The 27,093-nt window shown below is 36.1% G+C and overlaps 1 protein-coding gene across 1 annotated transcript in view; it reads left to right on the plus strand.

The window, feature by feature from the left end:
• Positions 1–16,925, plus strand: part of SNX4 (sorting nexin 4) — a 71,981-nt gene extending 55,056 nt beyond the window's left edge. Inside the window, exons 9-14 of the mRNA XM_068546576.1 lie at positions 2,016–2,081; positions 5,832–5,921; positions 9,697–9,796; positions 11,369–11,514; positions 12,788–12,902; positions 15,679–16,925. Coding sequence (XP_068402677.1) covers positions 2,016–2,081; positions 5,832–5,921; positions 9,697–9,796; positions 11,369–11,514; positions 12,788–12,902; positions 15,679–15,726 — 565 coding nt within the window. The 3' untranslated portion in view covers positions 15,727–16,925. The remainder of the gene's footprint in view (positions 1–2,015; positions 2,082–5,831; positions 5,922–9,696; positions 9,797–11,368; positions 11,515–12,787; positions 12,903–15,678) is intronic.
• Positions 16,926–27,093: the final 10,168 nt, after the last annotated feature.

Raw genomic sequence — 27,093 nt, forward strand, 5'->3', positions numbered from 1 at the left:
CCATTAATTCTGTTGACGTGACTCATAGCTGCATTAACTGTGATTGCTACCTTACAAATTTGGCTAGTTATGCCTGTAATCTGCCAAAACCCCTTGACTTTGTTTTTCGTGTGAAGAGCTGGGCTTTAGGTATGTTGAATTTGAAGTGACAGAGGTATATAAAAGCAGAATTGGGCTTCCCTGGTGGCGCAGTGGTTGAGAATCTGCCTGCCAATGCAGGGGACACGGGTTCGAGCCCTGGTCTGGGAAGATCCCACATGCCGCAGAGCAACTAGGCCCGTGAGCCACAACTACTGAGCCTGCGCGTCTGGAGCCTGTGCTCCACAACAAGAGAGGCTGTGATAGTGAGAGGCCCGCGCACCACGATGAAGAGTGGCCCCCGCTTGCTGCAAGTAGAGAAAGCCCTTGCACAGAAACGAAGACCCAACACAGCCAAAAATAAATATAAAAATAAAAATTAAAAAAAAAAAAAGCAGAATTGTCTTGTAGGCATTGGAAGTGTGGCTTTAGATAATATAGCTAGAGGTGTTAAAAATTCATTTTATAAACAGCAAAGCACTAAAAGGTTAACTATTGCTATTACTATTTTGAGGGTAAACATATGAGTAAAAATTGTCAGAAGGAGATATGTTTATGTTTGTTTTCCTTCCTTGACAGTTTTAAAAACCATGTGCGGTTTTACCCTTCTAGTATTATAAGCATATAATCTGATATTTCAAGAACAGTGTATAAAAACTACAGATTAACAGAATCATAGTGTTTTAATTTTTTCCCTTTTATGATATATGCAATTGAAGGTGTTTATTATACATAGCAGAAAAATTGGAAACAATCTTGAATGGTCAGGAAAATGGTTAAAAAATTATGAGTTGCCATCTGAAATAATGCTGAGAACAAGTTATTTTAATAATGTGGGGAAATACTATTAATAGAAAAAGCATAATACAAAATTGCATATACTGCATGATCTCAGCCATATTAAAATGAGTAAATAAAAAGAACTAGAAGGAAATATATCAAATTATGTCATCTCTTAGTATTTAGGATTATAGATTCATTTCCCCGTTTATTATAATACACATATGCATCTTCCATAAGAAGGAAATTTTTTTTTTTTTAAAGTTTAATTTTTTTTTTTTTTAAATTTATTTATGGCTGTGTTGGGTCTTCATTTCTGTGCGAGGGCTTTCTCTAGTTGTGGCAAGCGGGGGCCACTCTTCATCGCAGTACGCGGGCCTCTCACTATCGCGGCCTCTCTTGTTGCGGAGCACAGGCTCCAGACGTGCAGGCTCAGCAACTGTGGCTCACGAGCCCAGTCGCTCCGCGGCATGTGGGATCCTCCCAGACCAGGGCTCGAACCCGTGTACCCTGCACTGGCAGGCAGACTCTCAACCACTGCGCCACCAGGGAAGCCCCAAGAAGGAATTTTTATTTCAAGAATTTCACTGAAATGACAACAAAATGATCTGTGCTTTTAAGTAGACTTTGTCATGCAACTTTAGTGCAAGTTATCAAAGTTTTATGGTACACCTAGTATTTCTGTACAGTTGTCTTTTTCTGTTACCTATTAAGATAGTGACATGTAATCATGTGTGTTTATCAGAATCATCCATGTAGTAATTAAAAATATGCATGCCTCAGCTCTATCCCCGAGATTCTAATTAAGTAGATCAAGAGCAGGGTAAGCATGCATAGTTTCTAAAAGCGCCACAGTTGATTTAAATAGGCACCCTAGCTGAGAAAGTTGTCTGTAAGCAGAAACTGTTTTGTATGATACTTGCTTTACACTTAACAGCAGCAGATACAAACTTTTGAACTAATATTTTAAAGCCTTCACTTGCATTTAGTTGTTAAACTTCGGGGAAAGGAGCATATTTGAGTCACAGAAAATAAATCCAAAATAGATACTATACATTGTTTAAAAGCTAGCTAGAAAACAACCTTGTAAAAGAGTCCATTTAATAATATTCCATATCTAATTCATGATGTTTTTGGTTTTATCTTTTTCTTCTTAGTGAGTGGAGTGCCATAGAAAAAGAAATGGGTGATGGACTGCAGAGTGCTGGTCATCATATGGATGTGTAAGTACCCAGAGAATTTAAGGTAGAACCTGAGGTGACATTAGTGGTGAAGTGTTAGTGATTCTTCTGTTCTTCTGTTTTTATAAAGTTTGCTGGCATTTATATTGTGCTCTCTGTATATAGGTTTGACTTAAAGAAGTTTATCTCAGGAATGCACGATTAATTTAACATTCAAAAATCTTTCAGTTCAGTTCACATATTAGCAGAATAAAGAAGAAAACCCATGTGTTCATTTCAGTACATGTAGAAAAAGCATATCAACATCTATTCACAGTAAAAATTTTCATCAAGCTAGGAATATAAAGAATTTCCTCAGTCTAAAACTTACAGCTAATACTGTACTTAATAGTGAAATATTGGTATTTTCTCCTAAAATCAGGAAGAAGGCAAGGTTGTCTGCTTCCACCACAACTAGTAAAAATGGTAGTAGAGGTCCTGGTCAGTGCAGTAAGATAAGAAAATCAAATACGGGGCATACATCTTAGAAAGGAAGAAGTAAAACTCTCTTTATTTGCGGTTAACAGGAGCTTTTATGTAGAAAATCATAAAGAATCAACCAAAAATATTATGGAATAGCTGAATTTAATGAGAATGCATGATACACGATGAATATATTAAAATAAGTTGTTTTAACATACTAGTAACAATTGGAAAATAAAAACTTAAAAATGCCATTTATAGCATCAAAACAGAATACTTACAGATTAATTTAATGAAATATGTGAAAGATCTATACACTGAAAACTTTATATATAAACATTGCTGAGAGAAAGTAAAGACCTAAATAAATGGCGAGATTAAACCACGTTCATAGATTGATTGGAAGACTCAGTAGTGTTAATATGACCATTCTTCCTAAATCACAGTCCCAATCAAAACTCGTGACTTTTTAATAGAAATTGATAAGCTGATTCTAAAATTTATATGTAAATTCAAAGAACGTAGAATAGCCAAAACAGTCTTGAAAAAGGACAAGCCTGGAATATATTACCTGATTTCAAGACTTAGTATACAGCTATAGTTATCAGGAGGTATTGAGATAAAGAGATCAGTGGAATAGGCTGGAGTCCAGAAATAGATCCACATTTACATAGTTCATTTCAAGAAATGGTTCTGGAATAACTGGATATCTTCATGGAAAAAAATGAACCTTGAGCCATATCTCACACCTTACATAAAAACTAATTCAATTTGGATGATACACATAAGTGTAAAAGCTAAAGTTGCAGGTTTTAGTAGAAAACATAGGAGAATATTGTTGCAACCTTCGAGTAAGCAAAGATTTTTTAAAGCAGATATGAAAAGAAAAAAATATTTTTAAAATGGTAAATTGTACTTCATCAAAATTAAAAATTTTGCTTATCAAAAGACACCATTGGAAGTGGAAGGAATGTGGGAGTACAGTTTCAGTTGGGGAAGATAAAAAGTTCTGGAGATGAATGGTGGTAATGGTTGCACAACCATATGAATGTACTTACTGCCACTGAACTGTACACCAATAAATTGTTAAAAAGGTGAATTTTACATTATATTTTACCACAAACACACACAGACGCACCATTAAGATAATGAAGAGGCAAGCCATACACTGGGAGTAAACATTTCCAACCGTAATATATAAAGAACTCCTACAACCGAATAATAAACAGACAAAAATATATTTATTTTATCTAAGTATTATTTTTTGGGGGGCTGTTATATAAGCTGACCAGCTGCTTTTCAGCCATTTTGTTAAGTCTTCGTGCATTCTGTTGACTGGACATTTTTAGTATTTGCAAGAATTTGGGATTATCCCTTTACTTGGTTTATTTACAGTGTTAAATAAAATTAATTTTAGTAATGATATCTAAAAAATCTTTACCATTTACCCTTTGCTACCCAAAGATGTGCTGCTTATCCCTACACTGTGTTTCCTATCTTCAGGCCACCAGCCACCTATCTTCTTTTTTGTTTTCTTAACATTAACTTTTCCAGAATTGTAGATTTATGAACTAAAGGCAGTTTTTCCTACTCTTAACAATGATTCTCAAGATGTCTTTCAGTCACATAGGGGAAATCCCACACTCTAACAAATGTAAATTTATATTTACAGAATACATATTTTGCCTACTTTTATAAATACTGTAAACATCACTTTTCAGTGAGCATTAACATAGATTTTTTGTTTGTTTTTAGAATTCAGTAAACTTGTCTACTTGCCTACATGAAGTGGGCTTGGAGACATAAAATATATTTTTCTTTTATGCCCATGCTAGGGAATCAGAATTAATTTGAAAAAAGGATGCTTCTTATACCATACAGAAGTAGTAAATGATATAGCCCATGTCCTTAGGGAATTTATAATGTGATCAGAGAAAACCAACACAAGAGACATTTCTTTGATAAAATTTAAGTCCTCAATTTTTGATAAGAGATCAGAAGTAGAGTGATGACTAGGACTAAAGAAGTCTGGGAAGATTTCTAGAGGTGTTGAGATACGTATGGTAGGATTTGGAGAAGTAGTGTGGAAACCCATCACATTTCTGTGCAAGGAAAGACTCAAGGCCAGGAACAAGAGTGGCACGACAGTGAAGGGCTTGTCCAGATCAAAGCAGAGGTTGCTATTGAGAATTAGAATAAAATAAGGCTTCTAAAATTTTCTGTAATCTTTATTTGCTCGACTTTTCCTTTTGTAGCTTTTTGGCATTACTGTATGTAGTTGCTACCAGGAGCACTAATGTACCAATTATACTAAACTCTTACTCTTTCTACAGATTTTGTAGCCCTTTTTGTAATATATTTGAACAAAAGATATTACAGTGCTTCTTAAGCTACCTTAAGAAGGACCGTTTTTTGTTTGCTTTGTTTTTCTATTTCTAAGACCTTGCTGATCAAAACATTTAGGTAAATAAAATAAAATTGTCATGGTAATTAAAGATTGCTGTAGGGGGGAGGGATAAATTAGGAGTGTGTGATTAACAGATACAAACTACTGTACATAAAATAGGTAAGCAACAAGTGTTTACTGTATAGCACAGGGAACTATATTCAGTATCTTATAATAACCTATAATGGAAAATCTGAAAGAAATATATATATATAACTGAATCACTTTGCTGTACATCTGAAACTAACATAATATTGTAAATCAACTGTACTTCAGTTTTAAAAAGTTGTTATAAATGTTTCTAAATGCTTATTCTCACTTTCTGTACTTGCTTTTGTCACTCATGGGTAGCAAATGGTCTGTGGACCACGCTTTGAATAGCCCTTCTTTAGAACTTCAATACTTTGTGTCCTGATAAAGGTTACTCTATGCAATGTTTTTTATTTTTTTATTTTTATTAAAAAAAATTTTTTTTACATCACATTTTTTTTTATTCAAACAGAAAGTCACAAAAATTATAATCATCATCAGTTCACTCAGTCCCATGTAATTAATTTTTTTTCCTCTTGATCTTTTGTTAGCAATTTTATGAATTCATCAGTTTTTCATTAGAGTTCTGAAAATGCTTATTCATTCAGTTCAGCAGTGTAGTCAGTTACCAGAAACCTGTACTTGTCAGAGTCTTTTCCATGAATTCCTTGAAGATGAAACCCTTTTATAGGAACATATTTGCAAAAGCATCAGAGTACACCCAGAACTGTCTGTAAATGACAAAAGACTTAAAAATGACCACGGTTAAAGATTTGATGAAAGTTCATAATAATGCAATTGACAAGGAAATTTAGTTATTTCTGAGATATACATTTGCAATGTTTTTAAAATAGGTATGCATCTTCTATTGATGATATTTTAGAAGATGAAGAACATTATGCAGATCAGTTAAAGGAGTATCTTTTTTATGCAGAAGCACTGAGGTAAGTATAATACATGTTCCAGATGCAGCCCTGTGGCTGGTCACCACTCATATGCTACTCTAAAATAAAGATTTTTAAATGAGTTCATTCCCCCAGATATTGAATGAGGTCTCATTGTATTCCTGTGTGTTACAGAGGGCTAGACATAGCTATTTAAGATGAGCCCTGTGCTTGAAGCATTATGTTGATAAAACCTGTTAGTCTCAGACTTCAGGTCTGTCTGTATGTTGTTCTACTTTTTCCAGTTTGAAGATTGGAAGCAAAGTACAGATTGAGACTGTGTAGCATAATCTGTCACTAGGTTGTATATTACTATTTAAATTCTGTAATTTTTTCCATACCTGCATATTTTATCTCCTTAGTAAGGTTGTAAAACTTCTTAATGTCAGGACTTTGTCTTCTCTTTTTATAGTATCTTCTACAGAGCCAAACAGTTCTCTGGGAGATAGTCCAGTTTAGAAAAATGAATTGTTTTCCTACCACTTTTTTGGGGGGCAAATTATTATTATTTTAAAATTTGATTACAACTGATTTTGTTGGCATTAAAATTTTAAATTTGAATGGATATAAACCAAAAACCAGAAATTAAGTTTGGTAAAAATGGGAATAGGAGTCTTCTGGTAATTACAGATTAGAAGGCAGAAATCAATTTAGAGAAACATAGACAAACCCCACGTTTACAATGATTGTGCCACAGATTTAAACTGCAGTAGTACATTAGTAAACTGTTCACACTGAGATCTTCACCTTGAGATTCGACAGCTGTTTCTTGAAAAAATATCTCAGTACCTTGTGCAAATAAATTGGTCTTTCATGTGCCTTAGCACGCTTAAAATTTCTCCATTGTATATATACAAAACACCTACCATTTGGGCAGGGCAAAATGCATACTTTCATAACAAAACTATAAAGTACCTCTCAAGTATGAACAATATACACATAATACATGGTATACAGTATTTACAAAATATATAATACAAGCTGTTTGTAATTTTTAAACTCATCTTTTGCCCTTGTATATTGCAACAAGGTAATTTTCCATTTCTGTACCATTGCTTTTCAAGAGTCCAGGGATTTTGGAAAAGCTATGTTTTACATACATAGTGAAATCTGAGATCTAAGTTTGAACTTATAGGAGAGTTTTAAAGTGTACTGCCATCAACTCCCTATTTTGGTTGGAATTTTCAATGGTGCTTCCCATCCAGTGATTAGGAGGCTTTGGAAGAACACTAGGAGAAAGTGGATCACTAAACTTTACCCCAGCATAATTCTTCTTTTGGCTCACTTCAGTTAGAAATGATGATTTCTTCAAATGCTTATTTTTAATATTCTCAGTATTTTTAAAAGGCTTTTTTTCCTGCTTCTGAATTATATCAGATGAAACAGAATCCTGCCAAAAGTTATTTTCATTTCTTTTTGCAGAGGTGATCTTGGTTAGTGGTAAGTTACATTTGCTTTTCTGTCTGTTTATCTTTGGTTGTTCACACAAGTGTATACCACGAACAAGCTGGCTGTGAGGAATGGCAGTTTTCTCCGATTTTCCCATCTCTGATTTTAAAACTACTTTCTATCATCTTGTCCAGTTATACATATAATACATAGAAGAAAATGGTTTCTGCCTGCCCCCTACTTTCTGTTTTAACAACTGCTTCAAGAACTTTACTGCCTTAATTCCAGTCACTTTCCTAGCTCAAGTCATCCTTATAGGAAGCCAAGAGGAGATGGAAAGACAAGGTAATCTATTAGATCACTGCCCTTTCAACACTTGTAATATGGTAGGGAAGCAGGACACAAATAGAAGGCCAGAGCACAAGGTAACATAATCCATGTCCAAAAGGGTAACTGCCAACAGAGCTCCCTGGTTTTAATAACGTTCTAGAAAATAAAGGAATCTTACTAGGAAACAAGTACAAAAGCTCGCTTTTACATTATCACTAATATTACAGAAGAGCCATGGAATTGAAAGGAACCTACACAAAATTTAAGTAATCACAGTGGACAAATTTAATTTTTTGCAAGGCACAGCTAGATAAGCTGCAAATCTCTCAAACCAATATTCTTTCAACAAATGTCAGTAACTTATTTTCATTAGTATTATGAAGGTTTTTGAAATTAAAGTCAAAATGTTTTATTTTGATACAAAGGTTACTTTAAGTAATATAGCGACTTAATACCGTTTAAGTTTTAATCAATTTTATCCTAGTCCAGTAGCAACTGGGCAGCATATCGTCAATTCAGTTGGTAACTTTTCTTTCGAAAACTTCATCATTCTGGACACAAGTAATAAAACTACCTTCCATTAAGAAAGCCTGGCACAGTATACAGTGGGAATAGTTAAACAGTAAATGCCGTTCATCTGATAGACTAGCACAGAGAACTTACCACTTCAAAGAGGCAACAACTCTGCTGTCGCTCCTGCCAACTTTCGAAGTTGAAAAGTACAGCTAAGTAGGTTGCCCCGGCTAGGAGCAGCGCCCCAGTTGGACTGGCGCCCCACACCGGGCACCTCATAACTCAGTAAAAAGCCAACTGGAAGTGGGCGGCTGCCAGCCCATGGCAAACCCCACACCAGGCAGCGAGAGACCGTATGCACGTCCTGACGAGTCTTGGCACTACCAGCGGTCCCCTATCACTTTTAAAATCAGCCTAAGAATTCTGTTAATAAAACAGAGGAGCAATATTCCTTTAGTTGTTCAGTAGCTGGTATGAAAACATCACATTGTTAGCCTTTTTCCTTCTAGAGTTTTGAGTAGTAAGAAGTTACACCAAGGACTTCCCTGGTGGCGCAGTGGTTAAGAATCCGCCTGCCAATGCAGGGGACACGGGTTCGAGCCCTGGTCCGGGAAGATCCCACATGCCGCGGAGCAACTAAGCCCACGTGCCACAACTACTGAAGCCCACGCACCGCAACGAAGAGTAGCCCCCCTCACTGCAACTAGAGAAAGCCAGCGCGCAGCAATGAAGACCCAATGCAGCCAAAAATAAATAATAAATAAAATAAATAAATTAAAAAAAAAATTACACCAAGGTGTTTTCAAGTTACGGACCAAAAGAAAGTTGCTGAACACAGTGTAATTCTCTGCAGCTCTTAAAAGTTATAGAAAAGATTAATGTGTATTGATACAGAAACATATGTGTCTTTGGTATATAAATAGTTGAGAAAGAAAAGATGTAGAATTACTGGGGGTGGGTGGATATGTGTATTTGTAAATGCCTAGGTAAAGTCTGGAACGATATATACTATCTATTAACATGAATTATGTCTGGATAGTGGAACTGGGGAAAAGAGAGCGTTCTTGAAACTTATTTTGTGCATTCCTGTATTAGAATCCTTTTTTTTTTTTTTTCAGTGAGCATGGATTACTTTTATGAAAATAAAAACTAATAGACGTTTCTAAATAAAAAGAAAGCTTTGAGATAATGTCTTTTTAAACAATACTCAGTTGTGATGTGAGATTATAGCATTAGTTCCTATGTTATACAAAAGCTTTTTTTAAATGTATGTGATAATGGTATGTTTATTGAAAAAAATGTTCCAAGTATCTGGAAAACAACCTTTTTTGTTTTAAGTATATATATAGTTTTTATGCTTAGGTTCTGCTAGATTAAATTTTTAATGTTGGGCTACTACATTTTAAACTTGAAAATTCTGTATATAAAAGTTCTGACCGTAGTAAGACGTGAATGCCTCCCCTTTACCCCTGAAAAAAGATTTTTTAACATATTAATGGAGAAGCCACAAAAATTAAATGGCAGCACTTTCTTTCATCCCTAGGGCTGTGTGCAGGAAACATGAACTTATGCAGTATGATTTGGAGATGGCTGCTCAGGACTTAGCATCCAAGAAGCAGCAGTGTGAGGAGCTGGCAACCGGGGTGAGTGGTTTTCCATTTAGGTCTCTGGTACTATTATAGCAAACCTTAAGTGGAATGGGCTACAGGATGCCTGGAGCTTTTACAGGGAAATAATCTGTGGGCAACTTTATAATTCTTTTGTTTGTGATCTTGATATAAAAGGATGTAAGCCATTAAAACACGTATTATATAGTGTTGTAAGAAATTTTGCCAACATTGCTGTGTGTAATAAGAACCATCTCTTTTCTGATTAAGTCCAAGTGAAAAAACATTATTCTTTGGGATTGAAATAATGACCTTTGCCAGGTTTAATTTTACCTGGTATATTATAGAAATTTTAGTTAACTTTGAAAAACTTTGCCCTTTTAGAATCAGTGCCTCTCTCCTAACAGGGAGCTTTTTGTGTACTTTATTCTTGAATGCTTACAGTGAATACTTGTGAAGAAAATTCCTGATCGTATTGGACTTAGATCATTTTTATAATCAGCTTTCTACTGTCCAGCTATTTCATTGGAATAAAAAAGCTGTCATGGTGAGAGCACACAATCTGGAAGTAAAGAAGCAGTTACAATGCCACCATTTATGAGTCATTTCATAGTTAACAAGTACTTTACTTGTGAAAGTGCTTGTGGGCTACCCACATAGAGATATGTGGGAAAAGACCTCTGACCATGAAACAGGTGCACACTGTCTTGATTTATTTTTAAAATCCAGGGGAAATTCCCAGTCCATTTTCAGGGAGCTTGGTTCTCTACTCCTAAATGTGTTTCCCTCAGTAAACTCTAGAGAATGAGGAAATGGTAAAGCAGTGAAGCTTGAGGCTTGCATTTAGGCATCCTGTTTTACTAATAGATACCAAGTTTTAGTGTGAGTTACACAGATTTTAAATAGTTTCTTTAGTTTATTTTCACTGTTGCCTGTTGAATTTTATCTATTTTTTATATCACAGAGTAATTATAAAAAATATGATCACTAACATAAAGAAATAACTTGCCTAATACTTCACCTAGAAGTTTTCCATATGATGAAGAAGCTCAGTTAAAATTTTTCCCTTTTTGATTCTTCCATATTTTCCAGTGTTAGAAATCTTATTAGTAGCCCCCTGGTTGTAAGGCTTGTGGTGTTTTCTGTCTGAGCTAGGGAGGAAATGGCTATTTCGCCTTTTTAAAAAAAAAAATAATTGTGGTAAAATATCCAGAACATAAGATCTATTATCTTAACCATTTTTAATGGTAAAGTTCAATAGTAGTAAGTACATTTACATTGTTGTGTAACCAACCTGAATTGTTTTCATCTTGCAAAATTGAAACTCTGTACCTATTAAATATCAACTGTCAATTTCCCTCTCCACCCAGCCCCTGGCAGTCACCATTCTACTTTCTGTCTCTGTGAATTTCACTACTTTGGATACCTCATATAAGTAGACTCATATAGTATTTGTCTTTTTGTGACTGGCTTATTTCACTTACCACAATGTCCTCAGGGTTCATCCATGTTGTAGCATGTGTCAGAATTTCCTTCCTTTTTAAGGCTGAATAATATTTCAGTGTATGTGTGTTGTTTATCCATTCATCTGTTTCTATTTCATTTTAGACCGTGAGAACATTTTCTTTGAAGGGAATGACTACCAAGCTCTTTGGTCAAGAAACTCCAGAGCAGAGAGAAGCCAGAATAAAGGTGCTAGAAGAACAAATAAATGAAGGAGAACAACAACTTAAGTCTAAAAATCAGGAAGGCAGGTAAAAATGCTGAGGTGTTTTAACATGGCTAGACATGTAGACTCTGTGACAGATTGTTTATAACCATTCCCAGCTTCACCAGTGTCCCTGGATGTAGCCTGTTCTTCTAAAATGCAGTGATTGAGTATTCCTAAGAAATTTGAGTAATCAAAAATCATGTTGCATAGAAACAGTTGTTTTAGTGTCAGGGAAAGAGGAAGAAGAAAGTATCTAAGCTTCATAATATTATTTTCCTGTACTTTTCATGATTTCTGTCCTTTGCACATTCCCTCTGCCCTTTTCTGTCAGTTAAAAGCCTGATCATTCTCCAGTGCCAAGCTCTTGCATTACTTCTCTTGTGAAGCTTTCTCTTATCCTCACAGGCTGTCATAGCACTTGGTCATGCCACTATTGCATGGCAGTTTTGTATTGGGTGGTTGGTTGTACAGTGTGACTGTCCCTGGCTAAATTACAAACCCTTCAAAGTCAGTGACTATGTCTCTTTCATCTTTATGTCCCAACACCTTGCATAGGGCTTGGAATGTAATTATTCCATAAATATTTTTAGAAATTCAGTTCTCAAAGGTCTGCCATGACTGTTGGGCTCATTTTTCATATTGTTGTTTTCATCTGATAGTTGTTGAGTAGACCAAGGCAGACCAAGAGTGTATCACTGATTTGGAGGTGGTTTTGTTAATTTTTAGAACTGCTGGCATCAAGTAAGTCAAATTAAACTCTCATGAATAGAGTTAAAAAGACAGTGGTTAAGATTCCGCACTTCCACTGCAGGGTGCATGGGTTCAACCCCTGGTCAGGGAAGTTCCGCATGCCAGGCGGTGCAGCCAAAAAAAAAAAGACAAATTGCTCTCAGAATTTTTAAAACTCTAGTTGTCATTTAAAGTAAGCACATGATAAATGTGATACATAATCCATCTTGTTGAAAAGAATGTATGTTTTCCAGTGACCCCAGGAAGGCAACTTCATGTGGCATCTGTTAGGCTTATGAGCTGGTTCAGGCAGCCATTTACATCTGTTTTATGGGAATAATTTGAAGCTGGAATTCTTGTGGCAAAATAGAGATTATTAAAATGTAGATGAGTGTATGACTGTATGCTTTTTCTCCCACTGTAATTTTTAGGAAGAGAAAAAATAGAACAGTCTTATACACGCAATAGCTTTTTCCTCTATATAGATAAAAACCCAACTCAAATGAGAAATGGTTATTCAAATTTATAATATGTAGTTTACTTAATTTAAATAAGAATAATAATAATGACTATACCTTTTATTTCAGAGAATTTGTCAAAAATGCTTGGGCTGATATTGAACGCTTCAAAGAACAAAAGAACCATGATTTAAAGGAGGCCCTCATAAGCTATGCAGTCATGCAGATCAGTATGTGCAAAAAGGTAGGTTTTGGTTTCAGTGAAGGTACAAGTATATTCAGAAGTGCCTGCAAATTTCTTTAAAATCGGTTTCTTATTTGGACCAAAGTATTTATCATTTTCATTTTTAAAGTCCATTCTTCTCCTCTTCCAGAATGTTTCCCAGTTTCTCTACTTAATTTTGAAAGGGTCATAATCAAAATATCAATTACCGAGTCTCTACTCATCTAAAGTTCCAAATTTGTATGCCCCGTTTATAACTTGTATGTGAAAATATGTACTAACAACATTACTTTGGTTATATGTCCCAGGGTTACTGCCCTTGGACAGGGCAGTACAGTACCATTCCTAACAGTGATATATACTTCGACTGGAAAATGGTTTCAGCGTTATTTTGGGAAACTGGCTGCGATACGGTTTGTTAGAGTAAACCCTTCACGTAGTTGACATCTCAGTAGAATGCATGGACGTTGAAGCTTATTCTGGTTAAAATAAATGTTTTGGCAGTGATGGAGATCTTTCTAAAATGCTGTTATAAGAACAAAATACAAAATATTCCTTAACCTCTTCTTCATAACCCAGGATCTGCCTGTGCAACCACCAGTCAGTTCCAGCGCTTTACATTTCTCTAGCACTTTGCAATTTATTGAGCGATTTAACATGCTTTATCTCAGCATATCACATAGTAAGATGGATTCCCATATTAATGAAGACATTCTTAGAGGGAAAAAAAAATCACACTCATACAAACACTCTTATGATTTAGTTTATCCAAAGTTTGTATTTTCTGGCTCGGAACCGTCACTTTCTTAGCCCTTTTTACTTGTATGACCAGAAATAGCAGTAGACAACAAAGATGTTTTGAGACAGAAACAACAGACTCACACATTAGTCATTGGGCCAAATTTATACTTATGCCTCAATGAAATTGTAAGTTACTTCATGTTGTAGATCTTTGGGGTCACTTGAGAGAAGTTAAAACCATGACTGATCAATCTGCAAATGCTGATGGTTGAATATATTGTAGTTTGGGGTGTTTTTATCTCTGCTGCTGTCATCCCATCAGCTCCTTCTGCTGCTTCACGTTTACCATCTTTCTAATCTGCCTTTTTAACTCTTCGGTGGTCTGAAAGATCAGAAAACAAAGGTTTTTAGAGTTGGTTTTGTTTTGTTTTATTCCTATAAAAGATTCATTAATAGGTTCCTGTGATCTCCCATTTGCTTCTTTTCCAAGAATGCAGATTTTGTATAATGGCTCAAAGGACTTTCCCCCTGCCACTTTGCTTAGGGTGAGCTGGTTGAGGGTGCTAAAAAGTAATCTCTGGATAAACAAGATATTACTGTAGGTATGTGCGGACACACTGTTGGATATCTGGTGTATCCTCAGATAATAACTAGAGTAAACAAGAGTTTACTCACATGAGATTAATAAGTGTATGTTTACCTTATTTCTTAGGAACAGTGTTAACAGTGTTTCATGTTTTATTTTCTTGCCTAAGTGGAGTAGATTCTTATATTTGAAAATCTATAGTGCTATTTTCTTTAGAAACTTAAGTACGAGAAATCAAGATTAACATCAGCTTTTTTGGGTAAATGTGGGTATCTATATATTTCAAGTTATTTTATCTTTTTAAATTAAAAAAAATTATCATAAAAAGAACATATATGCTCATTGTAAAAATTTCAAATAAGCCAGAAGCATATTAAGTAAAAATTCTCCTCCTCCTTCCCCAAATCCCTTTTTGAAAACTCAACACTGTTACATCTTCATGTTTATCTTTTCAGACTCATTTGTACATATACAATCATTTAGAAAATATACACTTTCCTTTCCCACAAAAACAGGATTGCATTATATGTGCTAGTATGTAGCTTTTGTTTTTTCATCTGCTGTCTTATGGATGTCTTACTAGGACAGTGCACATGAGAGCTATCTTATCCATTCTACCAACGAATACTCCATTAGATACTACTTTATCCAGGCAATCTGGGACATTTTAAAAGATTTTTGTGGGTTTTTTTTTTCTTTTTGTATTCCATCAGGGAGGAAGAAAAGCTAAAAAGATGAATTTTTTTTCCTATTGTTTGAAGCCTCGATAAATATTGACAAACTTTAATGTTTAAATATTAAAGAAAATATTCTTTCTTCATAAATTAGCAGTTATTGGCAAATATGTATCTTGTTTATTGAAAACATACCTTTATTTCTACCACTTTCTAGATTTTACTGTTACATTTTTCCGAACATGCATTTTTTTCCCAGTTTCAAACACACATTTTTGTTTAAGCATGTTAGGTATATTATAGCATATTAGTTTTTTGCTAAATTGCCTGCTATAACCATTGAAAGGGAGTTGATAACTTAGTACTTAATTAGTACTTAATTATCAAAATATTGATTATTAGACTAATAAATTAATAATTCATTAATTTATATTTAATTGTTAGACTAATAAGTTTTTTCTTTTGTTTCAAATATTACAGAACTTGTTTGGTTTATAAATAGAAATGATATGAATATGTGATATGAGTAAGTGAGTTTTTCAAATAGAAGTTGTAGGAGTTCTTTCTGTTTTGAAGATAGGCTCATACAAATGATTCTATTACTTTTTTCAAAAGTATTTGACATTGACTTATATTAGCTATTGCCAGAAGAACTGTCCTATTTGGTGGACTTGTTAATTATTCCAAAAAGTAAAACTTAGCATACCAGTAAGCCAAATACTTGGGCTTTCAGAATCCTTCCAAAATCACATTTTTAAGTTTTTTTTTTTTTTTTTTGATTTGTTCGTTTTTAAAGGGAATTCAAGTTTGGACCAATGCTAAGGAATGCTTTAGCAAGATGTAATCCTGTGAAATGAGTTTCTCTTCAATCAAAGTGCCCCAAAACAGAAGCACAAGTAAATAGAAAAATTTAAGTTGCTACCAGTATACACAAAAATGTATAATAAGTTGAGTAAATTCAGCTTTCTTTAATTTGATTGTAGTGTTAATATAGCACAAAAGGGTGTATTTTAATGAAGATTAAATATTATAATTTGAGGTTTTGGGGACTGGTGCTGATTCTAAAAATGTTAATTAGATAAAATATACCAACAAATTGTCAGGCTTCTGAACCAATGACTGAATATCAAGAGGTTAGGTAATTTTTAGATGTTCGTTTTAGTGCCCACTGTTTCAGATCTGTTTATGTAGGGAGTTTTTTCCTAAGATTGAATTCTTATATTTATTTGGTAAGACCCACTAATCTGTTATAGGGGGTTAATTTTCCTTGCCTTATAGTTGAGCTGTTTGGTTTGACAAACGTCAGCAGAAACTTAGTGTGGAATCTAATAATTTCTCCCACATTCTTTAATGCCCCCAAACATTGCATACACTAGAAAATGCCTTCAATGTGTGTTCTACCAGAATTTTGATACTAGTCAAAAATTTTACACTGCCAACAAAGAAGACTCAACTTCTCAGATATATAGTAAAATACATTGTTGTGATCTAGGAATTGGTATATAGCAAGGTTTCATTGAGTATGTTACATACGAGCATTAAATTCTCAGATAATTCTTAACCTCAGTGATGAGCCTAAATTGACTCTGCTTGGCTCGCTACACATGGCATTTCAGGGTACAAAGTGTAGCATTTCATTGTATAAGATATATGTAGTGAACATATGTGTTAGTATCTTCATTATTAACATCCTTTTTTATTGCTTGGCTGTAATTTTTGTAAAGATAAATTATATTGCTTTTGTGTGTGTGTTTTTGTGGTATATGTTCAGAAGCCAAGCACCCTTGGTATTTTGCTAGCTTCGCAGAACCCTACATGTGTACTCATTATTACTAATTATGTAAAAAAAGATTTCCAGTACTGTTCAGCATTTGACTTTTTTACATGTTTAAAATGTTGCTGAAGTTTTGTGCTGTTTGCCAAACTTATACAATAAATAAATGAAGTACTGTGTTGATTTTCATATGATTTTTGTTATTTCAACAAAGTGGCCTGTACCTATTAGTATCTGATGCCCTATGGAAAAATAATATATGCCATATTATATTTTGAAGTGTTTAATTGTATAAATTTGTCTTATGCCAAAATGTTGGATTTTTTAAAAATAAGATGCTGAAATGTATGATTTTAAAAATTCTACCTTTTTTTTTTTTTCAAAAAAAGATAAAATTGTTAGAAGCAAAAGTCATCTTGATAGGTACACATTTCATTCCATTGAATTGTATCATCTCTTGGCTCATGAAATAAAGTAGCTTGGCCTTTAAAAATCAAAAGCCTTTTCTTCCAGCCTAACCTTAGACTAAATATAAAATGTATTAGATTTTTTTTCTACTAGCTAACTTAATTTGAAAAGGCCACTGATACCTATGTTTTAAAAGATGATCTTCTCTGAAATATACAAATATTCACTTGGTTGTATGTATATTTAAGTAGGAATTTCTTGATGGGTTGATTTTGAAAAAGTTTCATTTGATAGCACAATAATTCCTTAAAAAAGAACTCAATGAAATTTTATGATGGAAATCATTTTTGGTACTATCCATAATAAGAAGTATAAAGAAAATCTATATGCATTAACCCTTTTCTGTATTTAAAAACCAGAACTCAAAATGAATTATTTAAAGGGTGAGTTAGATCTCCAAAGATAAATATAAAAAGATAATATAAGCAATAACTAAAGAAAGAAGATTCATTACATAAATGTAAATACTTAGTAACAGAGGAAAATTTCATCTTGACAGTGTACTAGTGATGCAGTTAGTGTGGTCAGAGCATTAAAATTAACTGAAGTCATACCTTGCCTTCAGTTACATCCCAAAACTTGATGAATGAGTCACTGGTAATTACAGCATAGCATCCAGCAAAGGAACTGGGGGTTCTTAAAATTCAAGCATCTTTAGAATAAACACACACCCAGCTTGGAATGGAATGAAAAACCAAGAGTTATGTAAGAGGAATGCTAGGCTTTTTATAGCCTTATAATCATTTTTTAGATATATATGCATACTCTCCTCCAGGGTAGAATTTACTGATTCTCCTGAAAATGTTTCCCTAAAAAAAATTTAGGAGTTTCTTTCAAGGTTTAGTAACCCCGAAAAATAAAGTAACAAAAGGCCAAATCAGAAAAATTGTACTTGCTTCCTAAATTATATAGCTTTAAATATTTATGTATTTGAAAGGAAGGAAGGGACTAGGGGGGAAAGGAGCAAATTAAATTCAAAGTAAGGACTTCCCTGGTGGCGCAGTGGTTAAGAATCCACCTGCCAATGCAGGGGACACAGTTTCGATCCCTGGTCTGGGAAGATCCCACATGCCACGGAGCAGCTAAGCCCATGTGCCATAACTACTGAGCCTGCGCTCTAGAGCCCGCGAGCCACAACTACCGAGCTCACACGTCACAGCTACTGAAGCCCGAACGCCTAGAACCCATGCTTTGCAACGAGAAGCCACTGCAATGAGAAGCCCACACACCGCAACAAAGAGTAGCCCCTGCTCGCCACAGCTAGAGAGAGCCCACGCGCAGCAACGAAGACCCAGCACAGCCAAAATTAAATAAATAAATAAATATAAATAAATAAATTCAAAGTAAGTAGAAGAAAGAAATATTAAAGGTAAGAGCAAAAATCAGTGATACTGAAAACAGGTAAATCATAGAGTTAACACAGCCAAAAGTTAGTTCTTTGAGAAGAGTAATAAAGTTAAACCTCTAGCAAAACTCGGTGGAAAAAGAAAAAGCACAGATTATCCCTATCAGGAATGAAATTGGGCATGTTATTATAGATCTTACAGTCATTAAAAGGATAATAATGGACAAATTTTAACCAATAAATTAGATGAAGTCATCAAATTCCTTGAAAAATAATAGCTTACTAAAACTGATATGAGACAGAAAATGTAAATAGCCTTATATCAAAGAAATTTATTATCAGAAATTTTCCTGCAAAAGAACTTCAGGTCCACATGGCTTTATTGGTGAATTCTATCAAACATTTAAGGAAGAAAAGCTTTAATTCTACATAAATTTTCAGAAAATAGGGAAAAGGGAATACTTTTCCCAATTTTTTTGAAAAAAAGAACAAGTATTACTCTAATACCAAAACTGGCGAAAGACATTTCAAGGAAAGAAAGTGACATATCAATATATATCATGAACACAGATGCAAAAATCATTAAACTATTAGCTAATTGAATCCAGCAATATGTAAAGAGCATAATACCTTATGACCAAGTAGAGTTTATGGCAGAATGAAAGGTTAGTTTAAAATTAAAAGAGTCAATAACTATAATCACCATATTAACAGAATAAAGGAAATAACTTCATGATCAATTTCAATACATGTAGACAAAGTATTTGACAAGATTCAACACTGATTCATGATAAAACTCTCAGGAAACTAGGAATAGAAGGAAACAGTCTGATAAAGGGCATCTGTGGAAAACCTCCAGCTACCATCATACTTAATGTTGGGAAAGTTAAGTCCATCACTAGACAGTTGCCCTCTAGACAATATCTGTCCCCATTTCCCCCTCTCCTCCCACCAATGCTGAAATTCCTCTGGCTTTCTCCCTTCACCTATCTTCCTCCCCTATTCCCTGTGCTCATTTTTCTCAGAATATTTGTTGAACCTTGAAGAAGATGGATCCCTCATTCTTTTTCTTTTTTTGTTCATCCATTCCCCAGGTGAGGTACATATGGGTTGTTTCCAATCTTTTTACTATTACAAATAAAACTACTATGAAAATTTGTGTACAGGTTTTTGTGTGAACTTAAATTTTCATTTCTCTGGAATAAATACCTAAGATTATGATTGATGGGTCATATGGTAAGTGCATATTTAATTTTTGAAGAAACTGCCAAACTATTTTCCAGAGTGGCTATATCATTTTACATTCCCACCAACAATGTATGAGAGATCCAGTCTCTCCCCATCCTCACCAGCACTTGGTATTATCACTCTTCTTTATTTTAGCTATTTTAATAATGTAGTGGTATCTCATTGTGGTTCTCTCCCTTTTATTTATTTTTTTTTTGTTTTTGTTTTTTTTAAAAATTTATTTATTTATGTGTAAGTATAGTTGATTTACAATGTTGTATTAGTTTCTGGTGTACAGCAAAGTAATTCAGTTATATATATATATATACATATTCTTTTCTATTATGGTTTATTACAGGATATTGATTATAGTTCCCTGTGCTATACAGTAGGACCTTATTATCTGTTTTATATATAATTGTTTGTATCTGCTGATCCCAAACTCCTAATTTATCCCTCCCCCACCTCCTTTTCCCTTTGGTAACCCTAAGTTTGTTTTCTATGTCTGTGAGTCTGTTTCTGTTTCATAAATAAGTTCATAAGTTCATTTGTGTCATGTTTTAGGTTCTGCATATAAGTGATATCATATGGTATTTGTCTTTCTCTTTCTGACTGACTTCACTTAGTATGATAATCTGTAGGTCCATCCATGTTGCTGCAAATGGCAAAAATTTCATTCTTTTTTATGGGTGAATAGTATTCCATTGTATATATGTCACATCTTCTTTCTCCCTTTTAAAAAGAGGTTCTCACTCTTGCACTGTTGGTGGGAATGTAAATTGATACAGCCACTATGGAGAACAGTATGGAGGTTCCTTAAAAAACTAAAAATAGAACTACCATACGACCCAGCAATCCCACTACTGGGCATATACCCTGAGAAAACCATAATTCAAAAAGAGTCATGTACCAAAATGTTCATTGCAGCACTATTTACAATAGCCAGGACATGGAAGCAACCTAAGTGTCCATCATCGGATGAATGGATAAAGAAGATGTGGCACATATATACAATGGAATATTACTCAGCCAGAAAAAGAAATGAAATGGAGGTATTTGTAATGAGGTGGATGGAGTTAGAGTCTGTCATACAGAGTGAAGTAAGAAAGAGAAAAACAAATACAGTATGCTAACACATATATATGGAATCTAAGGAAAAAAAAAAAAAAGGTCATGAAGAACCTAGTGGCAAGACAGGAATAAAGACACAGACCTACTAGAGAATGGACTTGAGGATATGGGGAGGGGGTGGGGTGAGATGTGACAGGGTGAGAGAGTGTCATGGACATATATACACTACCAAATGTAAAATAGCTAGCTAGTGGGAAGCAGCCACATAGCACAGGGAGATCAGCTCGGTGCTTTGTGACCACCTAGAGGGGTGGGATGGGGAGGGTGGGAGGGAGGGAGATGCAAGAGGGAAGAGATATGGGAACATATTGTATGTGTATAACTGATTCACTTTGTTATAAAGCAGAAGCTAACACACCATTGTAAGGCAATTATACTTCAATAAAGATGTTTTAAAAAAAAAAAGAATTAGTCATTTTTATTTATTTTTGTTTTTGGTTGCGTTGAGTCTTCGTTTCTGTGCAAGGGCTTTCTCTAGTTGCGGCAAGCGGGGGCCACTCTTCATCGCGGTGCGCAGGCCTCTCGCTATCGCGGCCTCTCTTGTTGCGGAGCACAGGCTCCAGACGCGCAGGCTCAGTAGCTGTGGCTCACGGGCCCAGTTGCTCCGCTGCATGTGGGATCTTCCCAGACCAGGGCTCGAACCCGTGTCCCCTGCATTGGCAGGCAGATTCTCAACCACTGTGCCACCAGGGAAACCCCGGATCCCTCATTCTTAAAGCTCTAACAGGAAGTATGTTCACTTCCTGGGCACTCCACAAGTCCAAAAGGTTTGGGGAATCTGTTGATTCAGGAAATATTTATAAAATCATACCCAGATGAAGGTGGAACCAGTTGATTCAGTAGCAAAAGTCCAAATGAATAAAACATCTTTTCACACACCTGTGTGATAGAAGCACCATCAGCAGAAGACACTGAGAAATTTCTAAATACTCAGTTGTTAAGGCCTTGATTTCAGAGGATGATAGCTAACATGCATTAAATCCTTATTACTACTGTACCTGAAACTGAGGCACAGTGCAGTGATGTGCTTGCCCAAGGTCCCACAGCTTGTAACTACTAGAGCTGGAGTTTAAATGAACCCAAGTAACATGGCTCTAGAGCATGTACTTTTTGAGGCTTTTCCCTTTTGGAGGAGCAGAGACCTGGAGGAGACCCTCTGCGACAGACCCGTGAGGATGGGCGAGGGATAGAAAAGGTAACTTTATCATACTGAAGTTGTAAGACATTTGAAAGGAAAATGTCTTGGGTACTTCTGGGGATGGGAGCTAGAAGGGGAAACCTGAGAGAGGGGCAGGCTATGGTGAAATACTAGATTAGTTTTCCAATTTTAATGTGTTTGTGAATCACGTGGGGATCTAGTTAAAACACAGATTCTGATTTGATAGAGTGGAGCCTCAGAGTCTGCATTTCTAAATAGTTCCCAGATACTGTCAGTGCTACTGGTCACACTTCGAGTAGTGAGGTGTTAACGAAATACATATATTTATATAATGTGGAATATTACTAGCTATTAAGCCAGTGGCCTGGCCAAACATCTATTTCGGTACAGTTATTTAGAAAATAAACAAAAATTCAGCAGTTATACAAAAAAAAGGAAGGAAGGGAGGGAATTAGGTAATACCAATTTCTTAGTACAATTTCAAGTTTGCAAGTTTATAACAAAAGCAAATTTTATGTTAAGCTTTAATGATGAGTATATGGATAATAATTATGCAGAAATTAAGATGGAAATTCAGTAATATGGTAATAACAAATAGCATTAATGAGGCTTTCATCAAATATTGTAGAAGATTTCCTATTAAATAGTATAGTGATTTAGACTATACTTTGGGTTTATTTTTGTACCTTCTCAAAATTCCTCTAAAATGGCAGTAAGGAAAAAAATTTTTTTTTGAGTACCATTAAGGACAAAGGAAACAGAAGAGACACTGTGTACAAGAAATGTTCACAAAATTTTGGAAGATAAAAAGATGGAGGAGTATTAATTGACTAAGCAAAACGGTGGCAGCTCAAACTTATGTGCCTGTAGCTGGGGCTACTAATGAGAAAGCTAATTTACACAGCAGAATCCGAGAAAGACTCAGGAATTAGAGGAAACAGGTACACTGGTAAGAAGGAACAAGTGTGGAGTTGGGTGGGGGGAGGGGCTGGTGGGTCCTGACCCTTTCTCCATATGCTTAGGAGATCACCATTGCACATTACCATGAAATTTCAGATGAATAAAAGTCACCAGGAAAACATTTAATATACAAAAAATTGCCATCAGAACAGCATCAGGCTTCTCAATAGCAAAATTTCTTGGATGCCAGAAGAGAATAGAGTAATCCCTTCAGAATTCTGGAGAAAAATTATTTCCAACTTGACAGCCAAACTGTCAATCAAGCGTGAGGCAGAACAAAGACATTTTTGGATATGCAGTCTCAAAAAATTCTCTTCCCATACACTCTGTCTCAAGAAGCTATTGGAGGGGCGGAGTCAAGATGGCAGACTAGGAGGATGCGGAATTTGCCTCTCGGCACAACTGGGGCACCTACCAGGCACCGGCAGGGGACCACAGACACCTAAGGGTACAGGAGGAACCCCCAGCAACTGGGTAGGATGGGTGGGGTGGGGCGGAGTGAGGGGGAGGAGAAGTGGAGGCAGGACAGGACTGGCGCCCCTGAGGGGTGGCTGGGGGAGGGGAAGGGATCCCACGTCCAAAGGGGGAAATTGGGGGACCATTGGGAGGGCAGAGGATCAAAAGGGAGCATGGCCAGGTTTCCCCTGCCCACTTGGGCCTCCGGGAGCCTGCTGAGATCCTGGGCCTGATCCTCTGCCCACGGGTCCTGAGGGAGTGGGAGGGAGGGATGGGGAGCAAAAGTAAAGGCCAGACCTACGGACCAGCACCCCTGACAGGTGGCTGGGGGAGGGGAGGAGTTCCTACACCCAGCGGGACCCACCCACGGTTAGGGGTCCAGCGGGGATGGGGGAGACCCTGGGGGAGACAGTGGGGGAGGGGTGCAAAGGAATGGAAGGGAACGGGGCCAGTGCTTTCCCTGTTCCGTTAGGCACTGGGGAGCCTGTTGGGCTCCTGGGCCTAATCCTCTGCCCTTGGAGCCTCCCTCCTGCTGTGCAGAGCCCAAGCTCCTCCCCTACACCCGCACCCAGGGCCCTACCTCTACACTTGGAGACCCCCTCTGAGACCCCCTCCAACCATGCTGGGCCTAAACCCCTCCCACACACCCTCACGCAGGGCCCTACCTCCAAACTCCAGAACTCCACACTCCAGAGGCCCTCCTTTGGACGTACTGCCTATCCGCTTAGGCACAGGTCCTAAGCAGAGGCCCCGCCCCACACTTAAACGTTGCCCCGCCTAAGCCCCTGGTCCCAAGGCCTTTTCCGGCTGCTTACGTCCTGAGCCTAGGCCCCGCCACCCGCCTAGGTCCCACCCACCCTAAACCCCGCCCCTGCCAAAGTTCCCCCCCTCCAACCTAAACTCCACCCCCCATAGCCAAGGCTTTTCTTATTTTTTTTCTTTTTTCCTCTTTTAGACTGGGGTTGTTTTACCTTGTTGATTCATTGTTGTTGACTCATTTATATTTTTATTTTTTCTAATAAATCTTTTATTTTTCTAATTTTATTTTATTCTTTATTACTTTGTTATTTTTCTGCTCCTTTTGGCTTGTTCCCGCCCCCCCCCCCTTTTTTTTTTTCTGTTCTGGTTTTATTTTACCTTGTTGCAGTTGTTTCAATTATATTTTTATTTTTCCTAATATATTTTTTATCTTTCCAATTCTATTTTGTTTTTTATTCCTTGTTATTGTATTGCTCCTTTTTTCTTCTTTTTTTTTTTTTCTGCGCCACATGGTTTGTGGGGTCTTGGTTCCCAGACAAGAGGTCGGGCCTGAGCTTCTGTGGTGGGAGCTCTGAGTCCAAACTGCTGGACTAACAGAGAACCTCAGACCCCAGGGAATATTAATTGGAGTGAGGCCTCCCAGAGGTCCTCATCTCAGCACCAAGACCCAGCTCTGTCCAACTGTCTGCAAACTCCAGTGCTGGATGCCTCAGGCCAAACAACCAGTAAGACAGGAATACAGCCCCATCCATTAAAAAAAAAAAAAAATGCAGTGACAAAATACTATGTTACAGACGAAGCAGCAAGGTAAAAACCTACAAGACCAAATAAATGAAGACGAAATAGGCAACCTACCTGAAGAAGAATTCAGAGTAATGTTAGTAAAGATGATCCAAAATCTCGGAAACAGAATGGAGAAAATACAAGAAACATTTAATAAGGATCTAGAAGAACTAAAGAACAAACAAACTGTGATGAACAACACAATAACTGAAATTAAAAGTTCTCTAGAAGGACAAATGGCAATGAAAACACGATGATCCAAAACCTATGGGATGCAGCAAAAGCAGTTCTAAGAGGGAAGATTATAGCTATACAAGCCTACCTCAAGAAACAAGAAAAATCTCAAATAAACAATCTAACCTTACACCTAAAGGAACTAGAGAAAGAACAAACAAAACCCAAAGTTAGCAGAAGGAAAGAAATCATAAAGATCAGATCAGAAATAAATGAAATAGAAACAAAGAAAACAATAGCAAAGATCAATAAAACTAAAAGCTGGTTCTTTGAGAAGATAAACAAAATTGATAAACCATTAGCCAGACTCATCAAGAAAAAGAGGGAGAGGACTCAAATCAATAAAATTAGAAATGAAAAAGGAGAAGTTACAACAGACACCGCAGAAATACAAAGCATCCTAAGAGACTACTACAAGCAACTCTATGCCAATAAAATGGACAACCTGGAAGAAATGGACAAATTCTTAGAAAGGCATAATCTTCCAAGACTGAACCAGGAAGAAATAGAAAATATGAACAGACCAATCACAAGTAATGAAATTGAAACTGTGATTAAAAATCTTCCAACAAACAAAAGTCCAGGACCAGATGGCTTCACAGGTGAATTGTATCAAACATTTAGAGAAGAGCTAATACCCATCCTTCTCAAACTCTTCCAAAAAATTGCAAACTGCTGGACTAACAGAGAACCTCAGACCTGAGGAATGCTCCCAAACTCATTCTATGAGGCCACCATCACCCTGATACCAAAACCAGACAAAGATACTACAAAAAAAGAAAATGACAGACCAATATCACTGATGAATATAGATGCAAAAATCCTCAACAAAATACTAGCAAACAGAATCCAACAACACATTAAAAGGATCATACACCATGATCAAGTGGGACTTATCCCAGGGATGCAAGGATTCTTCAATATACGCAAATCAATCAATGTGATACACCATATTAACAAATTGAAGAATAAAAACCATATGATCATCTCAATAGATGCAGAAAAAGCTTTTGACAAAATTCAACACCCATTTATGATAAAAACTCTCCAGAAAGTGGGCATACAGGGAACCTACCTCAACATAATAAAGGCCATATATGATAAACCCACAGCAAACATCATTCTCAATGGTGAAAAACTGAAAGCACTTCCTCTAAGATCAGGAACAAGACAAGGATGTCCACTCTCACCACTATTATTCAACATAGTTTTGGAAGTCCTAGCCATGGCAATCAGAGAAGAAAAAGAAATAAAAGGAATACAAATTGGAAAAGAAGAAGTAAAACTGTCACTGTTTGCAGATGACATGATACTATACATAGAGAATCCTAAAACTGCCACCAGAAAACTACTAGAGCTAATCAATGAATTTGGTAAAGTTGCAGAATACAAAATTAATGCACAGAAATCTCTTGCATTCCTATACACTAATGAGGAAAAATCTGAAAGAGAAATTAAGGAAACACTCCCATTTACCACTGCAACAAAAAGAATAAAATACCTAGGAATAAACCTACCTAGGGAGACAAAAGACCTGTGTGCAGAAAACTATAAGATACTGATGAAAGAAATTAAAGATGATACCAATAGATGGAGAGATATACCATGTTCTTGGATTGGAAGAATCAATATTGTGAAAATGACTCTACTACGCAAAGCAATCTACAGATTCAATGCAATCCCTATCAAATTACCAATGGCATTTTTTACAGAACTAGAACAAAAAATCTTAAAATTTGTATGGAGACACAAAAGACCCCGAATAGCCAAAGCAGTCTTGAGGGAAAAAAACAGAGCTGGAGGAATCCAGCTCCCTGACTTCAGACTATACTACAAAGCTACAGTAATCAAGACAATATGGTACTAGCACAAAAATAGAAACACAGATCAATGGAACAAGATAGAAAGCCCAGAG

This window comes from Eschrichtius robustus, chromosome 6 (genome assembly GCF_028021215.1).
Source record: "Eschrichtius robustus isolate mEscRob2 chromosome 6, mEscRob2.pri, whole genome shotgun sequence".
In the NCBI taxonomy this organism is placed as follows: domain Eukaryota; kingdom Metazoa; phylum Chordata; class Mammalia; order Artiodactyla; family Eschrichtiidae; genus Eschrichtius; species Eschrichtius robustus.